The following is a 22,993-nucleotide window of genomic DNA, read 5'->3' as shown; positions in this document are numbered from 1 at the left end:
CTCTGTCCGCTGAGGCAGCTGAGCGTCTCTCGTTTCTTCAGAGACAGACCATAAATCAGCTGAATAAAATAACAAACATCACTCAACCCCGTCGCCTGCTATTGTCTATATTTGAAGGAACCTCTCGCCGGCCTTCCTGCTGTATCTCATCCACGGCCGTGCAGTTCAGAGGATGAGACCGGCGCATGATGCGCGCAGATACAGGACATACTGTAGATATGAAACTGTTTTTATATGGGTACAGATGTCGGAGGATTACGGTGGCGTGAAAAAGCCTGCCCTTACAAAACTACTGGCTAACTGCTAACATTACTCACGTTACTCGCGTTACTCGCGTTACTCGCGTTACTCACGTTACTCACGTTATTCACATACTCATGTTAAATAGTGGTCCACTTCCGTTGTTTTCGGTATGGTTAGCTTTCACACCTGATGCGAACCGTACCAGAGTAAAACAGATCCGCGCCCAAAAACACCTTTTCAAGTGGACCACTGGTACGGAGTACGGAGCGTTCACACCAATCAAACGAACCGGAATTCGGGGAAAGGGCGCTCGGATCCGGGCCCGGGTCCCTGATGTGAAAGCACCCTTATGAATGAAGCGGTACAGTTGAAGCAGCAGGGCTGTGTTGTGTTTCATCAATCAGCAACGGTCCATCCCTTCAAACCTCCAACTCGGAAGTTTCTGGTACTTTCAGAAAGTAATTCCCCCGACCAGGGCCTTTTTTGAAGGTAAAAAAGGCTCCATTTAAATGTCCCCAGAAACTTAATTTAGACCCTTGTTACCTGCGGTCAAACGCAACGAGTTTTCTCAAAGGTTCTTAGTTCCGGGGGAAAGTTCCTGCGGTGGAAACGGGGCTTATTCTGTAGCAGACAAAAACCTAGGACCCCAGGAAGAGTAGCTGTTACCCTGGTAACCACTAATGGGGATCCAAATAAAACAATAATATCATTTTAAAGCTGTATAAACTTTAATTTATAACGGTGTCCACTTCTGAACACAGCAGGCACCTTCAATAGAATTACTGGTCTGATGTTCAGAACATGTTCACAGCCTTACATCAACAACAAGTAACAGATGTTTAATTTGGTGCCAGATGGGGGATGTTCAGTGATTATGTTGCCACAGCTTGTGTGTGCGTCTGAGGACTCGCCCTTACTTATACACCAGGGTGGACACATTTGTCCGAAGCATGCAGCACCTGAACCCTGACAGTATCACTGTCTGAGCTCCATTCAGGACCACAGATGCATGGATCCAAACTTAGTGCTGTTATTACACTGAGATAGGGGATCAGTGTACTGAGATATTCACCAGTGTTTCTGTCCCTTCCTCGTCCTACCCAGGTGTTGTATGAGGACAGTCAGATGGTGACCCCCTGACGGCCCCCTACAGGCTGGCTTCTGCCTTAGAGAAACCCCCTTCCTCCTGGAAAGCTCTGCAGCGGCTGGAGAGAAACCAGCCCCACTTCTGCTCAGGTCAGCTTTTGCGCACACACAGTGTGTGGGGAGGTAATGTAGTAATGTGGCTCTCAGGGGGTTAAAGGATAGTTTGGGTGTTTGAAGTGGGGTTGTATGATGTACTTATCCATAGTCAGTGTATTACTTACAGTAGATGACGGTCGGCACGCCCCAAGTTTGGAGTACAGCATGGGAGCAAAGCAATGTACTGCTCGTGGACGGGGCCGGCAGCAAACGTATTTTAGACACCTAAAAAAAAATCAATATCAGTTCAAGTGTACGCTATATTTACAATATTTTACCGCTTTACCTTGCAGTCAGACAGCTCTTTCCGACGAGGAACTGAAGCCGCTATCTATGCTCTCTTCAAAGCCACCAGACTCCTTTGACAAAAACAGTAATTTTACCTTGCAGAACACAGGGGTCGCTGGTCTACCGCTGCCTCGATCGATTAGTCTGTTTGTGTTATTGTTAGGGCTCTCAAAGTTAACGCAATAATAACGCGTTAACGCAAATTCATTTTAACGACACTAGTTTTTTAAACCCATTAACGCAACTTGCAATTTTTAGCTTGAAGCGGGCTCAGTCTTAAAGCTAGAGTGAAGATCCTCGTATCATAACCTAAAGAATCCATGGGTACCAACCATGTCATACTAGCTTGTTGTGAAGGAGGCTAAATTACGCTCCAAACTTGCGCTAAATTTTATTGAGGAAAAACTGCCATGGCCATTTTCAAAGATATTGTATAGAAGAGAACCGGGGAAACTAGATTTTTTGCAGATCTCAGATCAGATTTGCAGGTTCCCTTCTGGACCCTTGTAGACCCTTCTTGGTATAAGTAAGTTCAAGATCAGAAGGTGTATTCAGAAGGTAATAGGAGAAATGATCTAAGGTGATGGTGAAACTAGAGCTGTCAAAGTTAACGCGATAATAACGATCTTATGAAACTAGAAACATAAAGAATCCATCGGAACCAACCCATGTCATACTAACTTGTAGTGAAGGAGGTTAAATAACGCTCCAAAACTTACACTAAACTTTTGGCGAGGAAAAACTGTCATGGCCGTTTTCCAAAGGGGTCCCATTGACCTCTGACCTCCAGATCAGTGAATGTAAATGGGTTCTATGGGTATCCACGAGTCTCCCCTTTACAGACATGCCCACTTTATGATAATCACATGCAGTTTGGGGCAAGTCATAGTCAAGTCAGCACACGACACAACTGACAGCTGTTGTTGCCTGTTGGGCTGCAGTTTGCCATGTTATGATTTGAGCATATTGTTTTATGCTAAATGCAGTACCTGTGAGGGTTTCTGGATCAATATCTGTCATTTGCTTTGTGTTGTTCATTGATTTACAATAATAAATATATACATATATTTGCATAAAGCAGCATATTTGCCCACTCCACTGATGATAAGATTATTAAATACTTGACAAATCTCCCTTTAAGGTACATTTTGAACAGATAAAATGTGCGATTAATTTGCGATTAATCACCATAACTATGGACAATCATGAGATTAATCAGGTTTTAAATATTTGAACGATTGACAGCCCTACAAACTTCTCTTACTTCCTGCACTTTAAAACACGCTGAATTAATTGCAGCCCTGTGACAAAGCTCTTCTGTTCTCCTTCTCTCACTGTTTCTCCCAAAAGTCGTCTCTTATCATCCTCACCCACTCACTTCTGTTTGTCACAGCCCACGCGCCTCCCTCGCTTCCTCCCCAATACGTCTCTCTATCACCATGCATGCAGAAACAACACACATCACACACTCTTCACCCACTACACACCCACACACACACACACACGCACACACACACACACACACAACACACACACACACACACACCCACACACACACACACACACACACACACACACACACACACACACCACACACACACACTGAGTTTTATTTGTACTGACATTTAGCCCTGGACAGATGCAGTCACTGCTCCCTTTATCTGCAACCTTTGAAGTGAGAGTCTTTCCAGTGACTTATGATTCACCGCAGAGATATGTCTGTAGAGTCACCTTTGGCTCGGAGGATTCATCGGTGCTGGTGGGGCTGGAACAGTTAGAGTATCAGTGTGAGGACCTTGTCTCTTGCTAACTTAACTTTTTAAGCTGAAGATAACAGGACACTGCTACCCTCACACTCTAAAGTCCCTTTCACACATGCAGTCCATCCCTGATATGTTCTGGAACATTGCCTGCATGAGGTTCATGTGTGAATGGGGAGCAGGGATCGATATTCAGGGAAGCTGTACCGCCGATTCCCCACCTCAAGACCTCGTAACATTTCATGGAAAATGCGCTGTGTTGTGGATGAAAGCAGTAAAATTGCAGGGACGAGCACGTAAAGGGGTTACGTCTGTGGAGCGAGCGAACCAATCACAATACTCACTGATGATGTATTTGAATCTGCGACTTATTTACGGGTGAGCATTTACCGCCAATGCTTTCACGGGGGATTTTAACTAACTTGTTGAATATTAAATACATTACAAGAACGCTGGAACTGGACAAAAACAGCTCCTCGCCAGCCATGTTCCTGAGAATATAAGAGATGTCTTCCGCCATGTACACGTACATCTGGCCTGGTCCCCATTCTTTATCTTCTACTTCTGTTGGGTTTTATGGCGGTTGGCATCCATAAGTGTTGCTTACAGTACCACCATCTGCTGGACAGCCCCCATCTATTCCGGCATTGCTATGGCATGTGTGAAAAGGCACAAGACGAAAATGTTCCTTGAATGTGTGAATAGTGAAAATCTCTAGCGGTGCCTGAAGGTTATCCCAGTAGTTTACCGGGAACTAAGTGTGAAATAGGCTTTCATCCTCTAACATTGTATCAGACAGTGGGAGCAGCTGGGGTCATAGACAAACCTGCCTGCTGTGAAACCTTTTCCTTTCTTAATTTGTTGTATCAAGAAAAGATGGATGGATGGATGGATGGATGGATGGATGGATGGATGTACTTTATTGATCCCAAAATGGGACAATATTGTGTTCCAGCCAGGTTATCCAGGCAATAGGCACAGGAACAGTAAATATAATGTACTTATCAACACTAGAGATAAATATATATAGATCTATTAGAATACACCTATAAATATACCAGACTACTACCAACTAACATATGAAATATTAAATACAAGAATAGAATAACAATAACATACTATATATATAGCAAAGTATGCAAGTTACAATTTTTGTTTGACATAAAATGTTAAATTGAGGTATGGCAAAGCAAAGGTGGAACTATTAACATTGATAGTGCCACTCAAGTCTCTCAGCAGCCATAATGATTAACATTATTGATTGTCAAAATGTCCAAATGTACCAAAGGTCTACAACCTCGGAAAATGAAGAGTTGAAGCTTCAGTAGGCAGTATATGTTTGGCATCATGGGCAAAAATTCCATAACATAAACTTTCAGCATATTATAATTCAAGTGTTCTGAGAGAAAACTAGACTTCGCTGCTCCTCCATCATGGCTCTGTTTTCAGGCTTTAAAACAATCTATGCCCGTGACGGGAGACTTTGAACAATCACAGGTCATTTTAGAGAGAGAGAGAGCGTTCCTATTGGCTGTGCTCCGGTCATGTGACCAGAACTTGGCGCATCCTTCACCAGATTACACAATGGCGTCACAAACTGTCTAATTTTACAGCTAAACCGTACACTACAAGATGATTCTGAGAACATCTGAGGAGAGAAATAAGCATTAGTGTAACACGACTATATGATTCATATTTGATCAGCGCTGCCTAGTTTGACTGTTTTGTTGTAATTAGCGAATGATTGACAGCCGGCTCCAATAGACGGCAGCTGGACAGCAGACCACAGATCAGCTCTTGTGGCTTGTTTTTCCTCCAGTCTGTGAAATCTTGCAGATGCCGTTAGGAGCACCGGAGGACACAGAGGAACATGATTCTATTCAGATTACCTGTCTCATGCACTACTGTCATGATATAGCGACTGTTTTATAAAAATTACTTTTTTTAATCATATTTGCTCCGATCTCGCCTACTGTTGCTTTAACAGCTTTTTTTTGTACTATAGGTAAATTAATTTCAGTTGTGCCCTCTCAACAGGTGGTGTTTGTGGATGGGAATGGTCTCTTCCACTACAGAGGTAAGTGAAGCTGGTCTATACTGACCCAGGGAATGTTTTCACACTGTTCTTCCTTCTTTTTGATTTATGGCAAGAAGACCTAAAAATGCAATATACCGTTTCTTACATGTTCTGGAAAGAAAGCACAGGTGTAAGTAATAACAACTGTGTTCCATTGAGGTGTCATGCTGCAGTGTCGGTAGAATGGGAAGAACAGGAAAACCCCCCTGATTCACGCATTATTTCAAGGTGGTTAGCCCTGGTGCTAAACTTGTAGTCGCATGCAGATAAATACACCTAAAAGAGCTACTTTTGTTGTGTTATATATAGTGTTTGTAGCAGATCGTGCTAAGTGAAAGCAGACCCAAACAACAGTGTTATACATAGCTCCTAATAAAATGGGGAGATTTCGTCGTCGGTAATCCCCGATATGTCCAACTATGAATTACAAGTCGGAGGCTGATGTGAAACGTTTTTTTTTCCCACTTCCCACTCTGATAAGTAGAGTTTGACAATGAAAATGTTACCTATGGGGACTAACATCATCACACATGAATACAGTTGGACTCATTGGATCCACAATAGTCTCAGCTTACAGTGATACACAATTATGGAATTCCAAGACTGTTAGGGACCCTAGTATGCAGAAATATTCAAATACATAATTTAGAACAGGCAAGGCAAGGCTACGCTTATTTGTAGAGCACATTTCAGCAACAGGGCAATTCAAAGGCTTCACACAAACATTCAAGAACATTGCGACAAAGTGCCAAAAGAACATTAAGACATAATTATAAACAGTATAAAAACATAAAAAACATTAAAGATTAGAAAATAAAAAAAAGCTAAAAATAAAAGCTAGATCGAAGCTAGAATAGAGTATAACACCACCAGAGTAAAAGCTCTAGTGCAATATAAGATCATTATCTGATTTAATAAAAGGCATGAATAAATTACCATAAACTATGCAGACGACACACAAATTTACATAACTCTATCACCAGGATGACTACAGTCCAATACAAGCACTGAGTGAGTGCATTGAACAAGTCAATAATTGGAGTGCCAGAATTTTCTTCAGCTGAACAAAGACAAAAATGAGGTCGTAGTTTGTCTGGAGCCAAAGAGAGAAGATTAAAGGTTAGTGCTCACCTATAATCTGTAATGTTTAAAAAGCTCGGACCAAGCCAGAAACCTTGGTGTAGTCATGGACTCTGACCTGAGTTTTAACAGCCAATTAAGACAATTATAAAGACCGTCCTTCTATCACCTGAAGAATATAGCAAGAATTAAAGGACTGATGTCTCAGCAGGATTTGGAAAAAACTAGTCCATGCATTTATCTTTAGCCGACTTGACTACTGTAACGGCGTCTTTACTGGTCTTCCTAAAAAATCGATCAGACAGCTGCAGCTGATTCAGAACGCTGCTGCTAGAGTCCTCACTAAGACCAAGAAAGTGGATCATATCAGTCCAGTTCTGAGGTCTCTACACTGGCTCCCTGTCTCTCAGAGAAGCAGCGTTCAGTTTTTATGCACTAAATATCTGGAACAAGCTCCCAGAAAACTGCAGGACCGCTCCAACTCTTAATTCTTTTAAATCAAAGCTTAAACTTTTTATCAAAAATCTGACCCAGTGGGAGCATGTAGATGTTAAACAAAAGAGGCCCCAAGATGGAGCCTTGGGGAACTCCGCATGTGATTTTGTTCAGCTCAGATTTGCAATTACCTATAGACACAAAGAAGTCCCTGTCTTTTAGGTAGGATTTAAACCAGCTGAGTGCTATGCCAGAAATACCCAACCAGTTTTCCAGTCGGTCTAATAATATATTATGGTCAACGGTGTCGAATAGGAGAAAATAACACATTTATACTGCATTCAAAAAACTGCATGCGATTATCATAAAATGGGCATGTCTGTACCCATAGAACCCATTTACATTCACATATCTGGAGGTCAGAGGTCAAGGGACCCCTTTAAAAATCTCCATGCCAGTTTTTTCCTCGCCAAAAATTTACCTTAACTTTGGAGCGTTATTTACCCTCCTTACCAATATGTTAGCATGACATGGATGAGACCAGTGGATTAGTTAGGTTTTCTAGTTTCATGTGATATCAGTACCTCCACTCTTCCTCTAAAACCTAAAACTTCCTCTAAACCTGAACCTGCTACAGCCTCTGAAAGACAGTAAAGTTGGTCAGGTCTTGGGGTTAAAAAAGGTTCTGCTGTATTTTGTCTCATGTGTGTTAGGCTGTCATCATGCAACCGGAAAATGTTCCTTTATTTTATCAATCAAAGCCATTACTATTGTGACAAGAGCAACTCAGGTTGCTCTGAGCTTGGATTTGACATTGTCACTGTCTGGGCCCTGCAGAGTTCGGTCTGGCATGTCATCTCGGAGTGCTGTCAGGGCTGCCGTGTGTGGGCGTGGCAAAGAACCTGCTGCAGGTGCAGGGTGTGAACAAGAGCGAAGAGCACCAGTCACAGGTGAGACTCCACTTGAACCCACAGGGTTTTTTTTCCACAATTGACAAAGTGATGAAGTTAAACGATTGTTCAGCCGAGTGTCGGAGTTTCCTCATTGGTCGTTTGTGTTTAAAAAGAAAATGCGGGAACAGACCTTTATGCAAATGAGCCCGTCCAGCGTGACGCGTCTAGTTCACAAAACTTGGACCAAGCTGTGAACCTATAGATCTAGTTACCTCCACCAAGGCCGAAGGCCTAGGAAGGAGGTAATGTTTTCACCGGCATCGGTTTGTTTGTTTGTTTGTTTGTCCTTTAGCAGGATTACTCCAAAAGTTCGCAATGGATGGGAATGACATTTTTTGGAATATGTATACAACATTTAATGAACAATCCATTAGATTTTGGTGGCGATCCGGATCATGGTCTGGATTCAGGAACTCTTTTAAGCATTACGAACAGCCAGAACATTAAGACCTCTGGGTATAACACATGCGCAGTATAACTGATGACGCGTTTATGACGCATGACCCCGCCTTCTTCCTTCAGAGAGAGAGCGGGGGATCTGCGCCCTCCGAGTTCCATTCTAGTTCTAAAATTAAACCAGATTCACTGGTGGCATCACCTATTTCTCGCTTAAAATGTTTTCAGAAGTAGATTTTGGTGGATTGTTTGAAATGGTTCCTGTTTGAAATGGCGAGCAGAAAACCAGCGACCAATCAGGTGCATTCAACGATAGGGTATGTCACCATTTTAACGGCCAGTTGAGTGGAGCAGCGCGTCCACTAGTGTCCTCGCCGGACCTGGTGGACATGTACCGCTGGATTTAACATTATAGACATGACCACTGACTATTTGTGTAACAATTTAGCCACAAATTCACAGACTTACCGTACACGGTCCAGACATATAATCGGCTTTGACCTTGTTTCCCCTCTGTGCTGTAGAGCTTTGTCACTTTGAAGTGGCTCATCAATGTGAAAGAGCTGATGTGCTATCTCATATATCATGTTCCTTCTTACCGTGTACAAATGCTGTTTCTGTGAAAGAGCTGCCAACAATGAGAGGCAATGAATTATTTATGATAAGTCATCAAAGTGTGATCACTTTTGTTTTTTTCTGTTGTGTTTATTGCTCGCTGCATTCTAAAATAAGCAAAGAAATGTCAAAGAGGGACCAAGCAAAGGACAGAATCCTCAATTGCTTTTGAATGTGCATGTGAACTCACACTTAACACGTGCATGTGAGTGTGTGTGTGTGTGTTAGTGTGCAGGCTGTTTTGACAGTGTGACTTTTATTACAAGCCAAGGCCTCCTTGTGTAGCTAATGCACAAAGAGGCCCGTGACTTTTTGAATACAAATCAAGCTGGAACAAATACCTATTGGTCAAATTATACCTGAGGGACAGCAAAAACTGGATTTCATTAATATGCAAATGTTCACTTTGTTTCAGTCTGGAGCCTCGGTGACCTGTTGAGGAAAGAAATAAAAACAAGTCAAAGTTAATCTGCCTGATGAGCAGGCGTCTGGCTAGAGTCTAAAGTAAGAGGATAACTTCTATATGTGGACTGTAGATGCATTTACACACACTATGCTGTGTGTGTAAATGGAAAATACTCCCTGAAACCTAAAACCTGTAGCAGGTTGAGTTTTAGAGCTTACAGTGAAGGTACAGATATTACTAGAAGTGCACTCGCAGAGCGCAGACCTCCGCCAAGGCAGGTTTCATGTACATCGCTGTGGTGTTAATGCACAGGCTGAGCGGAGTTATTAAAAAAAATTCCCGAAGCCGGATCATGATTCGGATCACCACCAAAATCAAATGGATTGTTCATTGTGCCACACCCCACCCCTCCAAAACATTTCATTCAAATCCATCACGGACTTTTGGAGTAATCTGCTAACAGACAGACCAACAGACCAACAAACCAACAAACCAACAAACCAACAAACCAACGAAACCAACGAACCAACAAACCAATACCGGTGAAAACATAACCTCCTTCCTAGGCCTTCGGCCTTGGTGGAGGTAAAAACTAGAAAAACTAGAATGGCACTCGGAGAGCGCAGACCTCCGCCCCCCCTCTCCGTTCAGCTTGTGTCATCATCCACGTGTATTTTTGTTTATGTTGAGATCAGCTGTACATAGCGGAGCAGCGTAAAACACTTCATTCAAACTGGACAGAAAAAAAATAAAACTCACCTAAACCGGCGTCGTTACTCTTTCCAACAATCACCAAGTGTGCTTTGATCCAACTCAACTGTAATTTCACAGAGTTTAATGGGAAAAAAACACAGATTCTACAGTTGTTCCCCCCAGCCCCTAGCCCCCAACCCCCGCTCTCTCTCTGTCTCTCTCTCTGAAGGAAGAAGGCGGGGTCATGCGTCATCAACTTCGTCATCAGTTATACTGCGCATGTGTTATACCAGAGGTCTTAATGTTCTGGCTGATCGTAATGCTTAAAAATGAAAAATGATCCAGATCATCACCAAAATCTAATGGATTGTTCATTGTGCCTCACCCCACCCCTCCAAAAAATGTCATTAAATCCATCCCGTACTTTTGGAGTAATCCTGCTAACGGACAAACCAACAAACCATCGCCGGTGAAAACATAACCTCCTTCCTAGGCCTTTGGCCTTGGCGGAGGTAATTAAAGCTGAGTGGGCGAGATTGGAGCAAATATGATTAAAAAAAAGTTATTTTTATAAAACAGTCGCTATAACCTGACAGTAGCACATGAAACAGGTAACCTGAAAAAAAATCATGTTCCTCTGTGTCCTGTATGTAGAACCCAAACAGAGCAGACATTTTCAGAGCTGCTTGGTGAAGGTTCTTATAGTTCTCTGGCTCTACTAGGTTCCAGAAATGCTGTGAATGCTGTTGAGATTTTAGCTGGACATCATTTCGAAGGTTTATAACCTCCATCTCCATCTCCACAGGATTGATACGGAACAGTTCAGGCATCTGTCCTGAAATCTCACCTATGTCCACCTTCATGAAGGGGTTGGCAATAAATGTCACACAGGGCTCAGGTATCTCAAAGTCACTGAATCTGTCTGCAAACTCCTGCCCAAGCGTGGACAGTAGGTCACAGTACTTGTGTATGTTCACAATGTCAGCTGCCCCTGCATGGCTTTCCAACATCTTTGACACTAAGGGGAAGTGCTGAAACTTTTTGTTTTTCACTTGCTGGATGTAAAATGACAGTTTTGCTTTGAACGCCTTAACAGCACTGATCATATCACATCTGTTTTATCTTTACCTTGTAACTGTAGGTTCAAGTGATTCACTTTCTCAGTTACATCCGTCAGGAATGCAAGATCAAGTAGCCACTCAGCATCAGCCAACAGGGTGGTATCTTCCTCCCTTGATCGGTGAAGGTTTTTTTGTGCTTCGTTAGAATGTGCGCCACTTTAAACGAAGCCTCTGCTGCAGTGTTGGACTTCTTCGTCGGTTTGGTAAACAGAGACTGTCGTCTTTTAAGCGTTGTTTTCAGCTCCTTTACCTTCTCTGTTCGTAGACTGCTACCAGCCGCAAAGTCCCGTGAAAAGTTGCCATGGACTTTGGTGAAGTGGTGCTCAACGTTACATCTTCTACCAACTGACACGCTCACACCGCAAATGACATACACACACTTGTCCATTCACATTTGTGGAAAAAAAACTCTGTTTCCCATTCCTCATGTAAATAGTGTGTTTTTTGCCTTTTCTCAAATTAGTAACTTGAGTGAACGAGTTAATAAAATGTTCTCCTAGGGGTCTAGGGGGGCTCCGTACAAATCACAAATTTGCCTCAAGGGCAGAAATGGTATCAACCTAGAAATTGCTATAACAACTTGTGACATTATAGAGCATGGGAATGACTATCATTTACTTCTACCATAATGTTCTAAGACTTTATACACTTTTACAATTTATTTTGAATAATTAATTAATTAATGTTCAGGTTACAGCTTTCAGATGATGTACACCACTTCTATGTGATATCTACCGTTGACCTGCTATCTCCCCCTAAAGAACCCCCTGTAACACCCTAAAAAAGACTAAAACAGGTCTATTGTGGGTCTCAGTGGGTTAAAATGGGATCTTCAGTAACCTGAAGCAAACCAACGCCAACGTGGTGAGAGGAACTCCTCATAGAAAGAGCTGGAACCCTGTTCTTGCGCCGAGGTGACATTGATGATAATTGACCTCAAGTGCTTTCCCTAAGGAAAATATCATTATGCAAATTCTTTGTGGATGACGTCGATCTGCAGAAGAGCAGTGATAGGCATTTCCTGTAATACCGATGACAAGTGCTGTTGAAGAGTTTCTAAGGGAACCAACATGGCTGGTTCCAGCAATCATTCATCCACCACTAACTCAATTAGCAGGCAAAGAGACTCGCTGCTTATAACCCCAGCGGTCTTCATGTAGTAGTGTAACATACTAATGCAATTCTCTGTAGGAGTGTATCCATCTCCCTCAATTACCGTTAGTGGCTTTGGCGTCAGGAAATGTTGGTTTGTCTCTGTCGTAGGGAAGAATCTGATCCCTTTGTTTCCACAGAACGTGGTCGCCTCTGAGGATGCAGTCACACATATCTGCTGATACTAATCCCAGTGGCTCAGGTTCATTTTAGGTATCAGGTGGCGTCGGCACTACGCGCCCGTGCTGCATCTTTGGGCTCAAGCTATCAGCTTTGGATCAGTTGCTGTGCATGAAATTTTAGAATTCCCTCCCTGTCCATATTGATGTAATTGTCACTCTCTGGGGCTCCATCTAATCTGTCTACAGGCACGGCACAGTATTGCGACGCCTCGGGTCAACACCGGCGTCGGCGTTTGAGCGCCTGGTAGGAAATAAGCTGTGAAGTAATCTGTGAAACACAAGCCATATCAGGCTCTCTACCAACTTTTTAGAAAATTAGCCCGTAAGAAATAAGATTAGCCATTCCCGGATCTACACCGCCACGTACCACTGACAAGCAGTGTACTGCCATACTCAATTAGATGTCAGAGAGAGTTTCCAAAAACACTGCCAGCACGCTGAGAGTTTTCAAACACGAACAAGCAGCCTGAGAAGTGTTTCTGAAGGTTACAGAGAGAACTCTCTCTCAGTTGCTGTAATTAAAGGTGTGTGTGTTTGTCTTCATCAGACAGTAAAAGCAAACATTAAAAGCAAACATAAAAACATTCAAATCAAAAATATAGACAAATAAATGGATCATAAAGTGCAGGTGACATGATTATGGTTCAGCTAGTGTCCTCAGCCTTTTGGGAGGGCGGGGGGGGTTCTACACACCTGACTGCCTGTGGGTAAAAGCTATTCCGTAGTCTGTTTGTGTGTGTTTTAATTGTCCTGTATCTCCTTCCGGAGGGAAGGGGAGTAAACAGTCCATGTCCAGGGTGGGTGGGGTCTTTAGAAATACAGCTGGCTTTCTTGCGGAGCCGGCCAGCGTATATGTCACTGAGGGGGGAAAGGAAAAGGACTGAGGACGCACCCCTGTGGTGTTCCAGTGCTCAGGGTCAGAGTGGCTGAGGTGTGGCCCCCCCATCCTGACACACTGGGGTCTGTTCCTGAGGAAGTCAAGCACCCATGTGCTCAGTGAACTGCCTAAGCCCAAGTTGCTCAGTTTTTGAACCAGTTTGTGTGGAATTATTGTGTTGAAAGCAGAACTGAAATCAACAAACAGCATCCTTATATATGTGTTGTTGTGATCCAGGTGTGTAAGGGCTGCGTGAAGAGCTGTTGTGATTGCATCATCCGTCGATCTGTTTGTCCGATAAGCAAACTGGTGTTGGTCAAGATCGGCAGGAATGACAGTTTTTATGTAGGAGAAAACTAGTCTCTCGAAACATTTTGTGATTATGGGGGTTAGAGCAACTGGCCGATAGTCATTCAGGCAGTTCACTGTGGTTTTCATGAGTACAGGGACGATGGTGGTTGCCTTAAGGCATGTGGGAACAACAGACTGTTCAAGCGAAAGGTTGAAGATGGTGGTTAAATACCCTTGTTAGCTGGTCTGCACAGTCCTTAATGATTCGTCCGGAGACCCTATCCGGTCCTGTCGCTTTCCTGATGTTGACTCTGCGCAGGACGGATCTGACCTGGTGGTGTTGGAGCTTTATCGGTTGGTCCTTCTCTGGTAGTGCAGGCTGGATGTTGGTTTCCTTGTTTTCCCGGTCGAACCGAGCGAAGAAGTGATTCAGGGTATCAGGAAGAGTGTTGTCTGTGGGACTTAAGGCTATACGGTTGTCTTTGTAGCCAGTGATGGTTTTTATCCCCTGCAACATGCACTTGGAGTCGTTGTTCTTAAAGTGCTCCTCTATGCGCTGTTTATATCTGTGTTTGGCCTCCCTGATCCCCCTCCTCAGTCTCCTTTGCGCCTCTTTGTATTCCTGCGAGGTCCCAGATTTAAAGGCAGAGTCCCGTGCTCTGAGCAGGGTCCGCACCTCGCCGTTGAGCCACGGTTTCTGATTCGGAAAGACTTGTCCCAGCCACACCTTCAGCACAAAAGTTTATGTAGGAGAGGACAGCCGTTGTGTGTCCCTCCAAATCTGTCTCCTCAGCAAATATATCCCAGTCTGTGGCATCAAAACAGTCCTGTAGAGCTGAAGTGGCTTCCTCAGTCCACACCTGAACTGTTTTAATGGATGGTTTCTGTCTACAGATCAGGGGTTTATATGTTGGAGTCAGAGACAGGGACAGATGGTCTGACAGTCCAAGATGTGGGAGTGGAGTGGCTTTATAGGAATCTGGAATTCCGGGTCGGACCTGGTCCAGTTTGTTTTTCTCTCTTGTAGGGAAGTTTACATTTTTGAAGAACTTCAGCATGACAGATGTTAAATTGTCATGGTTGAAGTCTCCTGCTGCAATAACAAGGCTGTCTGGTTGTGCTGACATGTAGTTGTTTATGGACCTCTGTAGCTGCTCCAAGGCTAGCTTAGCGTTAGCATGTGGTGGTATATAGACAGCTGTTATCATGACAGATGTAAACTCCCACATCTCAGCATCAGATATTCTCTCTCCAGGGAACAGTGTGTCTCAGTAACCCTGGCGTCAGTACACCAGCTGCTGTTGATGTAGATACAAAGTCCTCCACCTCTGCTCTTAGCGGAAGTGAACGCTCCGCTCCGTTAACAACGCAGGCCCGCTAGCTCGATAGCAGCGTCCCACGGTGTGCGAGTCCAGCCAAGTCTCTGTTATTAACATCACACAGTACTCCAGCAGCGCGATGTAATCCTCAGTCCTAACTCATCCATCTTGCTGTCGAGTGACTGGGTATTGGCAAGGAAGAGGCTTGGTATCGCCGGTTTGTAGGGGTTAGCTTTTAGCCTAGCTCGTAGCCTCCGTCTCTTACCCCTCCTGCGTCTTCTGTGACGCTGCCGTCTACGCAGAGTCCCCGGGGCAACGCTGGTTCCTCCTTCCCAGGGAGAACGCCGTATCTCCAGTGGAATAAAGTTACTATTCTTGTGCGGGGCGCAAAGTTTGTCTGCCACGTTAAGCAATTCTGCCTTGCTGTGTTGCAGATTATCCCTCTATCACTCTGGTGAGAAGGCATACACACACTACAAACACACATACACTGCCAAAACGAGAGTACTGGGTTGCTGTGTCTGACCGCGCCGTCGCCATGTTTAAGAGTAACAGTAAGTTTAACAGTACACTACAAGATGATTCTGAGAACATGTGAGGAGAGAAATAGTCATTACACTAACAGAATATTGATCCATATTTGATCAGCGCTGCCTAGTTTGACCTTTTGATTGGAGTTCGCGAGTGATTGACAGCTGCTCAGAGACAGCGAGCCTGCAGCTTGGCTCTGATTGGTAGTTTTCCTCCGGTCTGTGAAATCTTGCAGATGCCGTTAGGAGCACCGGAGGACACCGGAGGACACCGGAGGACAAAGAGGAACATGATTTTTTTTCAGATTACCTGTCTCATGTACTACTGTCAGGATATAGCGACTGTTTTATAAAAATAACTTTTTTTAATCATATTTGCTCCATTTCTACCCCCTGCTGCTTTAAGTCAACTACAGTCAGCGTCCCGTTGCTCGCGCTTGTGTTTGTAGTACGTAGACATGAGCGAGCATCGGTCAAAACAGTGAGGCGACACACATGAGAATGAATATGATTGACAGGCATCACGTTGATTACCGTGAGCAGTCATATTCCTTTTTTGCAAGACGGGCTTCACTAGATATAACTTTAATCATATTTGCTCCATTTCTACCCACGACAGCTTTAAGATGAAGTATGTACAGTCAACCTACAACAACCAGTGTGGCCATTAAAGCAGTGGTTCTCATCGAGGGGTCCTGGGACCCTTAGGGGTCCTTGAGGGAGTTCCGGGGGGTCCCCAGAAAAATGGGGAATAGTTTATTTTCACTATTTAAATCACTAAAGAAGTGAGCCCAATGTGAGTAAGAGTCCTAAAAGTGACTATTCTGATCACAGGTTATCGCTTCAACTGTAGTTCACCACTAAAGAATTCTAGTCTTATTCATATCTAACAACCAAAATCTTTTCAGATGGAGGTCCCTGAAGTGAACCTAATGTGTATCAATTTAGGGGTGCTTGTCACGAAAAAGGTTGAGAACCACTGCATCCTTGAAGTGAAGTGTCCTTGAACAGAACAGTCCACTCCAGCTGCACAGTTGTCCTGCAGCTGAATGCCCAGCAGATGTGAACGTAATGTGTCTGTGCTTGAATAGAATCAGGGGAGTGTGGTGTGTTTTTATCTGCTCAGTCTGAGACAAAACAAAAAGAATGAAAGAGGAGAAAAAAAATATATTTTCCTCCACTTTGTCCTCGACGTACTCAGCTCAGCGTCCTTCAGAGCCTACGTCCTCTGTATTTGTCTTTCCCTCCTCTCTTTCTCCCTCTATTTCGCTTTCTTCACCTCCAGTTTATCTCCCCTCCTCCACCACTCCATCCCCCTTCTCCCTTCTTTTTCTCCCATCTCATCTCTTTTTCTTTTTTCCCTCTCTGTCTCTCTTTGTCTCTCTCTCTCTCTCTCTCTCTCTCTCTCTCTCACTGATAGCCTGGCTGTAACTCAAACTAGTGTGTTATTGATGACTTGCTCTGTCTTTCTGACTTCTGCTATCCTGGCTCCAGTCCTACTCTTTCTTCACAGGAGCCAAACCGCTCTCTCTCTCTCTCTCTCTCTCTCTCTCTCTCTCTCTCTCTCTCTCTCTCTCTCTCTCTCTCTCTCTCACACACACACACACACACACACACACACGCTGTTGGCCTCATCCCAGCCGGGATCGGAGGCCCCGTGCGGCCCCTCCTGTCTCCCTGCTGGCTGCTTGCTGTAATCAGTCATAGTAGAGCAGACACCCCATCCATCATGGAGGCTAAGCTCCCTTCATCGCTCTGGCCCATAACCCACAGCACACCTGTCAACAGCGGCCGCCCACATCACTACATCTGACTTTGCACCGTCTCTTCGACTGTGAGACCAAAACTTTACATCCTATAGAAATAAAAAAGATTTTAAAATGCAGCTCATCATCCACTAATCAGAGATATGAAGTATGTTACAGGTTTAGTCTAATTTAGGATTTTTATTAAAGAGCCAATAGTAGCTAGTCAGTGTCATCAAGTCTGATTTAACTGATCTACTGTTGGGCTATTTTTTTCTTTGTATGACTGATTTAATACTAGACTAATAGGAAGCCACTATGGATGGTCATGCTATTCTCAGGCTCAAGGAGTGATACGATAGCCAGAGAGAATCAAAATTGTTTTTTTTTATTATGAATGTTCATGAGATAATTGTCTCGATAGCATCTCAGTGGCAGCTATGAAGGTTAGATGCTAACAAGAATCATACAATGCTGTACTTCCTATCTTCTTCAGCCCAGGAAACATCAGATGAAAAGATTATCCCTGTCCTGTCCTTTAATATCTGATGGTACAAAGTCTGACTTATATTTACCTAAATGTCGATTGAATATGTATCTGACACATTGAAATAGCAGCTGTAGACTGCTGACTTTGGCACACCTTATTTTTCTGGAGTTTATTGATAGGGTGGTTGCTTCAAACCTATTAAAGGGATAGTTCGGGTGTTTTGAAGAGGGTTTGTATGAGGTACTTATTCATAGTAGGTGTATATCTTACAGTAGCTGACGGTCGGTGTGCCCCCAGTTTGGAGAAACAGACATGAGTACCGACACCGGAGCAAAGCAATACAATGCTGTGGACGGGGACGGCAGAAAAATGTATTTTAGCCACCTAAAAGAATTAATATCAGTTTAAGTGTTTGCTATATTAAGAATATTTTCTCCGCGTTATCTTAGACAGCCCTTTCCGACGGGGAACTGAACTGAAAGTGAAACTTATATGCTCTCTCCAAAGCCAGCAGGCTCAGATTACAAAATCAGTATAGATACGATTCACTTTCAGTTCGCCGGTGTCCTCCGGTGCTCCAAACGGCATCTGCAGGATTTCACAGACCGGAGGAAAACAACCAATCACAGCCGAGCTGGAGCCTTGTCGTCTCTGAGCAGCTGTCAATCACTCCCCAACTCCGATCAAACGGTCAAACTAGGCAGCTCTGATCAAATATGAATCAATATTCTGTTACTGTAATTGTAGTGTACTGTTAAACTGTAAAATGAGAGTTTGTGACATGGCCACACCATGTTGAGATCAGTTGAGGAAATACAAAGCACCGCCCACCAGCCGGAGCAAACTTTCTCATTTTACAGCTAAACAGTACACTACAAGATGATTCTGAGAAAATCTGAGGAGAGAAATAGACATTACAGATTACTTGATTACTAGACATTACTTGATTGGAGTTTGCGAGTGATTGACAGCTGCCTCCGTTGAATGAACAGCCAATAGGAACGCTCTCTCTCTGAAATGACCTGTGATTGGTCACACGCCTCGGGCTAGATGTTCTAAAGCCTGAAAACAGAGCCATTAGGAGGAGCAGAAGTCTAGTTTTCTCTCAGAACACTTGAATTACAATATGCTGAAAGGTTATTATGGAATATTTGCCCAATGATGACAAAAATATTCTGCCTACCCTCGCTTTAATTTGCCACCTTTCAAAAAAATACCATAGTTAATTCTTAGTTTGCAGTTTTAAAATATACCACAGCTCCAAATGTGGTAGGCCATGAAGTGAAGTCACACAGGTTACAGAACAAAAGAGAGTGAGAAGCCTCCACAGCAGGTTAATAGTTTCTTTCAGCTGGCTGCTATTTGTATTGGCGTGCTGTGCATCTTTTTTTGACTTTGATTTTTGTTTCCTTGCCTCCGCAGATAGCTGCTCTGCAGAAAGGAGGAGACAGCTTCCCACTCACAGCCGCCTCAGGCAAAGTGCTTGGAAAGGTGCGGCTAAGGACAGACACACAAACAAATAGAAACAAATATTTTAACAAAGGTGTTGTTTAGTTGCTGCTCACTTCACAGAGCACCCACCCTGCTGAAAGTCAAACTCAACAAAATGTGTCTGACGATCTCAATCACAGAGAGGGAGGAACGTGGTCAAAGTTACAAGGGACTTTTCTTTCTGTGTCCAGGCACTGCGAAGCTCTGACAAGAGCTCTAAGCCGGTGTACGTGTCCGTTGGCCACAAGATCAGTGTGGACACGGCTGTACGCCTCACACACTCCTGCTGCTGCTACCGCGTCCCAGAGCCCATCAGACAGGTACACACACACACACACACACACACACACACACACACACTGCCAGTCACCAATCAGGACTGTGCGGCAGAGCTGTCCTGTAGAAAAGGCACAACGAGAAGCAAAAGATTCAGTGATCAGATGAAAGTTGAGCTCCTCAGCAGAACGAGCGGCGCTCATCACTTGCGTAACAGCGTCCTGCTGTGAAGCGGGGAGGTGTGAACATCACGCTGTGTGTTTCAGCAGCCGTGCCTGGGAGACTTGTAAGAATACAGGGTACAATATATGCAGCCAAATTAGGGATGCTCAGAATTACATTTTTTTTTTATTATTATCTTTCCAGTAGCAATGTAGAAACACCAGTTTCAATAATACAATACGATGCTCTAGTCAAGTCAAAGTTTACTGTAGCCCAATATCACAAAGTATGCCTCAAAGGGCTGTACATATAGTAAAAACAGCAACACAACAAACATATAACTATATACAAAGCATTATAAACGGAAAAGTTAGACACACACAGTATATACAATAAAAATAATAGCAACATGAGCAGAATATACACAAATGAACAGAATTTTAAGTTGGATAACCGTAATTAGTATTTTAGGCAGACTAAGTGAGGTTGAAGGCTGATGTGTTTTGAGTTTACTTTTGAATGATTCGCCTGAGGTAGCCTCTCAAATTTGGGGAGGAAGATGATTCCAAATAAGGGGGGCTTGGTAAGACAAGGCCCTACCACCAAGCCCCCAGGAACAGAGCCGGTCGTTGATGCCAAACGGCGGTACTACAACTTCCGTGTCCGTCACATGATGCCATTGGGCCCAAAAAGACTTTTTCCCATAGACTTACATTAGGAAAGACACGTCTGTAACTCAGCGGATAATTTTTTTTGAGGTGAATCAACTTCCCACTATGAACGCTCTAATAGTCTTTATTTAGCCATTTTGGCTTCTTGCGCCACTGAGCAACTCTCATAGGAATGAACGGGGCCCCGCCTCCAGCTCTCTTAATACATCCATGCCTACCACCTACTGATGTTTTATTTATTTTTAGAATAGTTAGGAGACCAGCATTTTGAGATGGTAAAACCCTAGCAGGTATATGAGCAGTGACTAGAGGTGATAAGTAGGTTGGTGTAAGTCTGTATAATATTTTATAACTTAAAAGTAGGATCTTGAAGTCTGATCTAGCATGTACAGGGAGCCGATGTAATGAAATAAGAATAGGGGTAATATGGTCAAATTTTCTAGTTTTGGTAAATATCCTGCAGCAATATTTTGTACAAGTTGTAGTTTGCTAATAGTTGATTTAGGTAAATCAGAGAAAAGTGTATTGCAGTATCAAGCCTACATGAGAAAAATGCATGAAAAAGTGTTTCAGCATCAGCCATTGAAAGAATGGGACGATTCTTGGCAATGTTTCTTAAGTGGAAGTCTTTGTAATATTGTTGATATGCTATTCAAAGGAGATATTAGGATCAAATAGGACACCAAGATATCTAATATAAGGGCTTTGTGAAATTGTAGAACCAGCTATTTGTACAGTGAGATCACAGAATTTATTTCTAATTTGCTTTGCACCAAGAATTAGCATTTCAATTTTTGTCAGCATTTTAATGAAGGAAGTTTGGTGACATCCATTGTTTGATTTCTGATATGCATTCTTCCAGTTTCACCAGCTGATGACAGGCGTTAGGCTTAAAGCCCCCCTCCAGTGTATTTTGGCATTTCTATGATATTTCATATGTATTTGAGTCATTTCCTGACTGAGTTGATGAGCCGCACTGTTCTGACAAATAACTTAATCTTGTGCTCAAAGTAAAAAAGAAAAGAAAAAAGGGTTGTAGGAAAAATGGGCTAATATGACGTATGACTATAGTAGAAGCTGCAGGTCATACGTCATCTTCCAAGCTGCAGGTCACTCATGATCGTTTGAGTCTGAACAGCAACAAACTGTTAAATCTGTTTATCTGTCTGTCAGTTTGTCTTTGTAGTTACTTAGCTTGTTAGATGTAGTTAGCTAACTCAACTTGTTGCATTAACTAACTGAGGGTTTTTATTTCATTTTTCAGTTTCCTCCACCTTAGTTTAGTGTGTTTATTTTTACAACGGCATTTGTGTGTGTGCTGTGAACGGGTGTATCAACGCAGTAGATTACGCAAAATCCCACCGCCAGAATTAGGACGACACACTGACCGTCTCTCTCACTCACTCTCTTCTTTACCGTCTCCTCCTCCTGGATATGAATCAATGGAAAACAGACGATACTGTTTTGGAGGTTTGCCGGACTTTAACAGGTCCGGACAATGGGGAGCGAAAAACTTTCAGCCTAAGAGAAAACAACAGAAAAGTCCCGTTAGAGAAATAAACAGATCACAGTGTAGCCCGGTTCGGTGTCGGTGCTGGGAGCTGAGGTGAGAGCAGCCGGTTTTAGCACCTCCAAAACATCCTGAAATGGCATTTCAAACGATGGACCTCTGCAACATGTCTATCCATCCTCTGGTATGCTGTGGCCGGCGTGCGGCGGTGCGGCAGTGCGGCTCCTCTGTTCAGCCCAGCAGCAGCTAGACGGCCGCCTCGCCAGGAGGAGACAGTGAAGAAGAGAATGACTGAGAGAGTCGATGTGTTGTGCTAATTGATACTTACCTACTTACAGTACTTACTTATTTACTTACTGATAAAACAGTAAATTCATCAAAGCTGGTTTCATCTAAACTGGGAAAAAGAAAAATGCAATCTGGTTGCCATGGTAATGAATTACGTCTGACTTTTAGCCACACCCCCATTCTATGTTTGAGAAAGAACGTTAACCAAAAAACAGGAATTAAAACTGGCTGGAGGGGGCTTTAATGAAGATGTAAAGTTGAGTATCATCTGCATAAGTGAAATGAGAAGCTAGTTTGTAACTATTGATTAATGTACCAAGGGGCAACATGTCAGTTGTCAGGGACTGGTGTTACAAAGCTGCAGTGAAGAGTTTTTAGTTTCAATGTAGACAACCCCTTTTTGTGCCTTGCAGCATATTGCCACCTCTGTTGCTGTTGATATTATCCTAAAAATATGTTTGCACTGACATCATGTAGGTTTGTTAACAGCATTGGGTGAAACTGATGGCAATATATCATGAAAAACTCTGAAATATTTATTATCATAATGCTCTGCTCACTTACTGAGAACATCTTGTTAGTCACATATTTAATTTTATATATATATATGTATATGTACTGTATATATATATATATACATATGTACTGTATATGTATACATATGTATGTATATGTATATACAGTTTATATATGTATATAT

General features: G+C 43.1%; 1 protein-coding gene across 1 annotated transcript in view; it reads left to right on the top strand.

Moving 5' to 3' along the window:
• The window catches only part of LOC119483481 (endonuclease V-like), a 94,950-nt gene that overhangs the window by 6,698 nt on the left and 65,259 nt on the right, over positions 1-22,993 (top strand). Inside the window, 6 exon segments of the mRNA XM_037761590.1 lie at positions 1,348-1,377; positions 1,380-1,479; positions 5,554-5,610; positions 7,963-8,075; positions 19,318-19,386; positions 19,578-19,706. Of these exon segments, the coding sequence (XP_037617518.1) occupies positions 1,348-1,377; positions 1,380-1,479; positions 5,554-5,610; positions 7,963-8,075; positions 19,318-19,386; positions 19,578-19,706 (498 nt within the window).

This window comes from Sebastes umbrosus, chromosome 3 (assembly GCF_015220745.1).
Source record: "Sebastes umbrosus isolate fSebUmb1 chromosome 3, fSebUmb1.pri, whole genome shotgun sequence".
NCBI lineage: Eukaryota > Metazoa > Chordata > Actinopteri > Perciformes > Sebastidae > Sebastes > Sebastes umbrosus.
The sequence above is the reverse complement of the archived record's forward strand: the minus strand, read 5'-3'. Positions and strand labels throughout refer to the sequence as shown.